Below are 8,699 nucleotides of genomic sequence, written 5' to 3'. Positions count from 1 at the left end.
GAGCTTGTCACAAGCTGCATTTGAGTCCACTCTGACTGTACAGGGTGTAACTAAGCATCAGAATTGGATATCTATATTCGCCTTTCCGAAGTTTTCTACTTAAAGCCTTTATTGAACTCTCATTAAGAAATACTTGAGCCCTGGCCGGTTGGCTCAGCAGTAGAGCGTCGGCCTAGCGTGCGGAGGACCCGGGTTCGATTCCCGGCCAGGGCACACAGGAGAAGCGCCCATTTGCTTCTCCACCCCTCTGCCGCGCTTTCCCTCTCTGTCTCTCTCTTCCCCTCCCGCAGCCAAGGCTCCATTGGAGCAAAGATGGCCCGGGCGCTGGGGATGGCTCCTTGGCCTCTGCCCCAGGCGCTAGAGTGGCTCTGGTCGCAACATGGCGACGTCCAGGATGGGCAGAGCATCGCCCCCTGGTGGGCAGAGCTTCGCCCCTGGTGGGCGTGCCGGGTGGATCCCGGTCGGGCGCATGAGGGAGTCTGTCTGACTGTCTCTCCCCGTTTCCAGCTTCAGAAAAAAAAAGAAAAAAAAGAAATACTTGACACGATATTATAAAAAAACCAAACTTCTCACCTTGCCCTCCTCCCCCAGAGAAGCAAGTCAATGCAGTGTAATTATTTGTGGAGGACACTGTGAATGACTTTTTGCCTTAAAGCCAATGTATCCTTTTCATATTTGCTAAGAGACCCCCCCCCCCTCCCCACACGCTTTATTCATGTATTGTATAGCTATGTAGTTCGAGATGCTGGGTCCTCTTCTGCTCAGAGGATGAACTGGATAAGGGTCATTACCCTTTGCATCTTTGGTTTAGGAGAGGACATGTAGGCAATTCTGGCCAATGAGCTGGAGGGGAAGTCTTGCTGGGGGCCTTTTTGGAAAGATTTCTGTAATTTATAAGAAGGCATGAAGGAAAGGAGACACTCTCTTCCGTCCTTTTAGTTTTTGGACATTACTGTGATACTAGCTTGCTTAGGACCTAACTCGTGCATGTGCATATTGAAGCATGTCTGTTTATATCTATAGATTAGATGGTTAGAGCCCAAAGAAACCTTGGAGATCATCAACTATAACTTTCTCCATTTTGTTAAACCAGGTTCCATGTTGTTTGGCTTATTAATATTCTCTAATGGAAATCACAACTATTAAGCCAACCATTAGGTTTGGGAAGCAGTGATAAGCATGGATACAATCTGATTATTTGCTTAGGTGCCATTTCAGAAATAGACCTTTGTAATGTGATTCCTTTCATTATGTAGTTATTTCTGGAATAGTATCCTACCAGAATTAATTCACTGCAGTGGACAGCTTATTTATAGAGCATTTAAAAAACTGAACCCAAGCTTATGAAGAGGGGTGAATTTAATACATACAGAATTGTAAAGGTGATTAGCAATGCCTATATCTTATATCAGAATATCATATTAAAAATGTAACAAATGACCTCATACTTTAAGCTGCTGTTAGTCAGTTATTCTATTCTTTGTGGCCAAATGTATCCTAATAGATACAATCTGGGCAGAGAAAGATGTTTTCTGAAAGTTGCTGCAAAAATAGATGATGTGAAGGTTATCAAGAATTCATCCAGGAATCTGTTAGTGTAGGTAGTAGTTCAGAAAGAAATACTCCAGCTTTGTCTCAGATCTGGGTAAATCTGAGCAATTCACATAACTGTGCTGAATATATTTCCTCTTTTCTTCTCTCCAGATGCAGTTTCCTCTTCTGTGTGTGTCTGACTGATGTGAACTGCATCAAAAGGCTTCTTGCTCTCTGGCTTCCGTTTGGATTTGGCCATCAGAATGCACCAGCAAGAGACGGGGAGGAGGGAGGTGAGTGATATAAATCTCCTAGCTTCCTCCTTGGGTGATTCCATCACTTGACAAAAGGTCATAGGCATCTGTCAGGCTGCCCTTTCTGAGCTGAGTTTTCATATCTGTTCCTTTCACCTTGCCTTTACAGATCTGGGAGCTTGTAGCTGCAGGTTTCCAGATTCCCTTATGGTTTCCTCCACCCTGCCCACATTTGTTTCCTGTATACAAATGCCTGTACCATTTGTTTCCTGCTAGTTCCTGACTGATACAATGTGTAAACAAAATCACTGCAGCTGTTGAAGCTTGGCCCGATCTGTCTGAGATGTGGGGAGATTCTGTGGAGTTATTCAGCTTAACTAAGGGGTTTCCCCAGCCATTAATGGGAGACAGGAGACAACACAAATGTCACGTGGAAAAGTGAAACATAGTATCACAGTCCAGAGAAAACCCTTTCTGCCTGAGGACAGGAGATCAGAAAAGTCTGCCTGGGAGAGATGGCATTTGGGCTGAGGATGGAGAGGATTTTTAAAAGACAGACATGAGTGTGAATTAAGCCAGGAAAGAGAGCGCTCAAGAAGAGCTAATGAAAAATTAGTGCCAGAAGGGGACCTAAGATGCCCTTTGTTCAAAGTTAGTCCCCCCTCCACCTCCTTTACAGATGTGATTTTTGAAGCTGAGATTTTGCCAAGGTCATATAGCAAGGAAGTCACATGCCAGGACTCCAACCCATACTCTCAGCTAGCTCTTAATCTGCCTTCCATCTCCACTCCACCCTTCCTCACCCCAGGCAGTCTGCTCACCAGTCTCTCCTACCCACCTACTCGACTGTGACCTTGAGAGCAGGGCTTCAGTTTTCTTCATCCTTGAACCCCAGTACTTAGAACAATTTCTGACATAAAGTAATCGTGTCATCATCATCAGCTACCAGGTGGTTAGAAGCATCCATGCCCTGCCAGGCACTGTGCATATATTTTATATGCACCAATTGGCATTTCCCTAACAACTTGGTGGGGCAGAATTATCTCCACTTTTCAGTTAAGGATGCTGCAGTTCAGAGGGGTGGTCTAATTTGCCTAAGAGCACAGAGCAGTGTGCCAGACTCAGACTCGATTTTACCTTTCATCAAAGAGAGTCCCTGCTTCAATGGGCTTTCAGTAACATTTGTTGAATGAATGAACTAACAAGACACGTTAACTCAGTGTAACTGATCAGCTGTAACAGGCCATCCTAGCAGCCTAGCCACCTCTGGCCGTGGACTGAACAAGTAGTCTAAAGTCCAAAGTACACCCGTTCCTCTGAGTGCCCCTCGTGTAGGCTCCGCCCCTGACTCCGCCCGGCTTGCCAGCCACGCCTCCACCTCGGGGAGTTGAACCTCTCTTCCTATCGGAGTTTTTTCTTAGCTCCAGCCTCTGCAGGAGGGCCTCGGGGCCTGGAGATCTGGAGCCGGTTCTACTCCCCCCTGCCCCACCCCTCGTCCTTCCTTACTCTTCAAACTTCTTTTTTCCACCCTCTTTAAACTTCAGTCATCCCTAGCACCCGCCTCCTCCACCCCAACCAACCAATTGGTGGTTCTTATTCTTGGCGAGGGTCCGCCCCCTGGCCGCCGGGGGCCAATCCCCCGCGCGAGTGTCGAGTGCTGGGACCGGTTCCCAAGCGCCTGGCCTGTGACGGCAGCGCGCCGGGCGCCGCGCGGCGGGAGGGGGCGGGGCTCTGGATGAGGGATGGGCGAGGGCGGGGGAAGGGAAGAGGGAGGAGGAGGAGGTTGCGGCGGGTTTGAAAGCGGCAGTTTCCTGGCAGCTTGGGCAGGCGTTGGTCTCCGTGCTCCAGCTCCGCAGCCGCCACGATCGATCCAGCGGACGGGTCCACGCGTGCTTCTGCGCGCCCCCGACGGGTTTTTCCCGTCCCAGCTCTTCCCCCTTGACCTCCCCGCCCCCCAGCCTCAGCCTTTCCCGGTGCTCGGCAAGGAGCCCGGGGGGCCAGCGGTCGCCTGTGACCCCGCCCGAAACCCCTCCAGAGCCGCCTGGGGACAATTCCCTTCTCCTTTCTGCAGTCTAACCCGGGGTAGCCCTCGTGGAGCCCGGCCAGCCCCGAGGAGCGCAGCCGAGAGGAGCGTCCGAGGGGCGTCTCGGGGTTTGGAGTGGCCCGGCCCCCAGCGGGCTGTGGTCCAGGGGGCGCCGGAGCGGCGAGGCCCCCCCCTCGCCGGGCTGCGCGGGCCGCCCGGGGCCCCCGCCGCCTGCGCGGGGTCCCCCCCATGGTGCAGCGGGGTTCGGGATGTCGAAGACTCTGAAGAAGAAGAAGCACTGGCTCAGCAAGGTGCAGGAGTGCACGGTGTCCTGGGCCGGGCCCCCGGGCGACTTGGGCGTGGAGATCCGGGGCGGTGCGGAGCGTGGCGAGTTCCCCTACCTGGGGCGGCTCCGTGAGGAGCCCGGTGGGGGCACCTGCTGCGTCGTCTCCGGCAAGGCGCCCAACCCCGGGGATGTGCTGCTGGAGGTGAACGGGACCCCTGTCAGCGGGCTCACCAACCGGGACACCCTGGCTGTCATCCGCCACTTCCGCGAGCCCATCCGTCTCAAGACTGTGAAGCCTGGTACGCAGCCCCTGCCTTTCTCTCTCGGGGTTTGGGGGAGGTCCGGGTGGGCGTCCTGGGGGCGGCGGCCCCCCCTCCCCACTGCTTATCGTCCGGGTAATCGTAGACCTCTAAGGTGTGTCGTGCTCTCTGGCGAAGGCAGGGTGGCTGTGGCGATCCCATTTTGCCACCGGGAAAACTGAGCTCGGTCTTGGCGGGGCAGCGCTGGGAGCTCTTCCAGAATGGTGATCAGAAGCTGCGTTGCCTACGTTTGTAGCTCCGTCTCCCACCCCAGAGTTTTCGACTCGAGAGAAAACCCAGCCCTTTTCTGTTCTCTTTTTGTAGAAAAGGTGTTCAGGATTGCAACGTTGTCTTTGGAACAGTCTTACGCATTTTCTAACAGGGAAAGAGATCTTTACTATTGAGGCAGTTGGTGCCAAGGTGACCACCTAGCGTTAGTGTACCTGGGAGGGCTCAGCTGCTTCAGTGTTTCCTGCGCACTAGCAACACCTCGGAGCTGACAGCCTAACTCTCGAGGCCAGCCCAGGTGGTTCAGGTGTCTGGGCACGGATGGTGTACACAGTACGTGCTCTGTGACCGAGCGGCGTGTTAGTCCCTGCAAGGAGCTGTTGATTAGTCTGGGTTTCGAAGGAAGAAGACCTCGGTGCTTCTCTGAGCAAAATCTTCCCGTAAATCTTTGATTCTACAGAATTTTGTTGAAGTGGGTACGAAAGGGTCCCCGCTGCCCTGGTATCTTTTATGCTTGTGAAATCTGCTTCAAAACACCACGTTTATGACATTCTTGTCCGTTTCAAAGCCTGGATCAGCCTGCGAACAGTGAAATCTAGTAGTATGTAATAGTCCTTACGTATTTGTAATTGACAACAGAGTCGTCGGTCGGTTTCAGCATTGGTAAAATGTGGTTCTGTTTTCCAAGATGTTTGTAGGAGAGAGAATTACGACTACAACGTTATTAGAAATCAGACTATCTTTGCTGAATGTGCTCTACTGAATATGCAGTGCATCAGAATATAATGGGCTGCCTAATTGTGACTTGGGCTAAAAAATATCTGCCCATCCCTTCACTGCAAAATGCTAGAAAATTCTGGAGAAAAATTTAATATGTTCTCTTCCTTACATTCCCTCCCACTTTTCTAGGCATCTCACTTTGGAAATATCTCTTTAATGGTCCCTGGGCTTAATCATAACTGACAGTTTGTGGTGCAATATACACATGTGTATGTATTGTGGGTCGATACATAGACATACATACTCACTTGTTCCTGCAATTTTAAATCAAGATTTTCTTCATATGGCCATTCCATCATTCATTTTAAGCTTATTGGTTTATGTGAGGTTTTCTTTTTTTGTTAATTTAAAATACTGTGGCAGACTTAAATAACTCTGTGTAGTTTTTAAAATTCTTTCTTACCTCAGGCTTTTAGAGCCTACGGGAAGGGTAGAGGAAAGGTTTTGGGGCTATAATTAAGCCAGTCAGGTTCTGTCATATGCAAACTACTATATATATAGCACCTATTGGTCTAAGTGCCATTTAGTTAAAATCCTATGAGTCGAGGAATAATGAGAACACGGGCATCATTGCTTTGTGTGTTTTGCTTTGATGAGAGTATAACTTATTTTTAAAAATAGTTTAAAAGTTGATTGAGGAGGAAGTTATAGGCTGGGGAGATGTGTCTTTAACGTTAGTTTGGTCAGCATGTTACACATTTTCTCAACCTTTATACCAAATTTAAGAAAATAATTCAAATTTAGAGTGTATTTAATAATAGTAATTGTTGAGTAAGCATCATATGTCCCAGAATGTAGTTGACATTTCTAAAGCAATAAAATTTTACTCTCTCGAACAACTGTAGGTACTGTCCTATTTTAATTGTTTAGTTAAAATAAAGAGAATAGTTTATATTAATGAGTGTAGCATATTTTGTAATCATTAATAGTGAAAATTTAATACTACACTTATTTTTTAAAGATACACTCTGCTTCAATAATTTCTGACCGTAATGTGTCCTGAGATTAATATTCTTGTTTCTAAGTAAGTTGTAATTAAAAAATTTTAATCTCTTAAAAATAGTATTTTAATAGCCTCATGTTAGGCATTATGTTAAATGTCTTTCTTAAGTGGCTTTCTTAAACATTTGTTATAAAATAGCAAGATTTTTGCAAGCTAAGCACATGACTTTAAATATTAGAAATTAAGACTTGAAGAGGTTATTCATAGAACTCTGAGTGGTTAAAGACCACATAAATACTATCTCCAGAGAAGACAAAGATCTATACTGTTGTGATTAAATGTGAATAGCATGGAAGTACAGAGTATGTACATTTAGAAAGGAATTTGCCCTACATATTGGAGTTTTTTTCTTTTTATCTAAACTTTGGGAGGAGCACTGGCTGGATAGCTCAGTTGGTTAGAGCATTGCCCCAATGCACCAAGGTGATGGGTTCAATCTTTGGTCAGGGCACATAAAAGAACCAGCCAATGAATGCCCAACTAAGTGGAGCAACCCCTTGTTGTTTCACCCTTTCTCTCTCCCTCTCTTTCTCTCTATACTCAATCAGTAATATTTAAAAGTAAACTTTGGGAGATAAATGGATTTTTCAATTTAATAAGGTATTGAATAGTATACTCAGCATTCTGTCTCTTGTCTTGGTTATTAACTCTTTATTAAACTGTATTTGTAACGTCAGTTAGAAACTAGCAACGATTACGAGAGTAAATGTAACCATTGCTTTAAGATGTAAGAATAGCCAGGAATGATCACATACTGTCTCTGGAGAAAGCCCATGGCGGAAGGATGATGGGGTGTGGGGTGAGCTGGGCTGTAGGATAGGCTGCTGAACACTGATTCTTCAGCGTTTTCCTTTTCACCCAGGAGATGTTAAGAGGAGCCCTGCCAAAGCCAGCAACCCTTCAGATAACTTAATGAAGGTTCTTCTGGCAGTGACTAGCTTTAGCTATGACTTGGGAATTTCTTTTTTCTTTCTTTTGTTATAATCTTTAATGGAGATTTGAAAGTAACTCTAAAATAAGGTTCCTAATTTGAGGCTTATCCTGAGAGAATTAAGGAATTTCTTATTGAATCCTTATCTATTATTATTATAGTACTTAACAGCAGTACTTTCTAGAAGATTGTTTAGTTCCACCAATGCTTGATCCAACTAGTCACCTGTTTCTTAATTACAATGCTATTGTTCATTTCTCTGCAGAGAGGAAAGTTTTCATTTGAACTTTGTATTTTCCTAGCAGTAAGGAAAGTTGAACTTGGACCTCTGGTGAAATTGTTTCGTGATACAGTCCTGTGGCTAGGATTAGCTTCTTTCATTTTGATTCAGAGTATATTTTTAAACAATTTCTACTCCTTTCTTCTTTTAACTGTTGGATGTTCTTGTGTTGTTTTGGTTTAGTGGGTAAGTTGGGTCTTGAGATGAGTTATATTTAGATGGCTGTAATGTTTGAAGAAGGGAAGGTGAGAGAAATTGAGTTAATTGCTAGCTTCCTAGGTTTGTGATACAAAAATTTTCTCATCCTTTTTTTTTTTTTTTTTTTAAGAAAAAAGGGATTTCAGGAACTGGAGGTAGGGTGCGGCAACCCTTGTTAGGAAGAACAGCATTCAAATTTTGATAAAGCTTAAATTTGGAACTTTCCTGCTTTCTCAATTTTTGGTAGCATTTTTGGTAGCATTTTTGGGAGGAGGCTGATGTTAGTCTTAATAACACACGGTTCAAGTTCTGGACTGTACTCATTGACACGTGCAATTCACAAATACTGGGATTATACCATAACGGCAGGAAAAACACCCAACATTTGGCCCTTGCAATATTCAGATCATTTTTACTTTATTCAGTTTAATGCTAAGACTGATTTTCTTGGCACACTATACTGTGTTCCTTGAGAAATATATGTTGTTTTTCCTCTGAGATCCTTGGATGTACTTGAAAAAAGTCTTGTTATAAGAGACAAATTTCAGTGACTACCCCTGCCCCAACCCTGGGTCTTTAATTATATAAATTGATGGTGAAACAAATCCCCTCCATTTGTCAATGTATCTGATTTATGAAGTCAGTGGCTCAGGTGAATAGTTTCATATAATGACTTTATTTTATTTATAACTCCCAAGTGCTTTGGAAATTTTGTGCACTTAATGCTTTGGGAGTGTGATGTAGAACAATGTCATGTTTATAAACCATTTTAGAATCACCTGTCAGTTTCAGACTTTCAGTTTCCAGGTCAAGTTTTGATTGTGATTTGAAAAAGGGTAAGTGTTTTGTTATTGAAGACTAGAACTGTATTTTCTTTAATTAAT

General features: G+C 45.3%; 1 protein-coding gene across 2 annotated transcripts in view; it reads left to right on the top strand.

Moving 5' to 3' along the window:
* The first annotated feature begins 3,548 nt into the window (after window positions 1–3,548).
* MAGI3 (membrane associated guanylate kinase, WW and PDZ domain containing 3) overlaps window positions 3,549–8,699 on the top strand; it is a 213,304-nt gene continuing 208,153 nt past the window's right edge. For both annotated transcript variants that reach the window (XM_066247418.1, XM_066247417.1), the window contains exon 1: window positions 3,549–4,395. In XM_066247418.1, coding sequence (XP_066103515.1) covers window positions 4,080–4,395 — 316 coding nt within the window. In that variant the 5' untranslated portion in view covers window positions 3,549–4,079. The remainder of the gene's footprint in view (window positions 4,396–8,699) is intronic.

Source organism: Saccopteryx bilineata, chromosome 11 (assembly GCF_036850765.1).
Source record: "Saccopteryx bilineata isolate mSacBil1 chromosome 11, mSacBil1_pri_phased_curated, whole genome shotgun sequence".
NCBI lineage: Eukaryota > Metazoa > Chordata > Mammalia > Chiroptera > Emballonuridae > Saccopteryx > Saccopteryx bilineata.
Note: the sequence above shows the minus strand (reverse complement) of the source record. Positions and strands in the feature narration are given on the sequence as shown.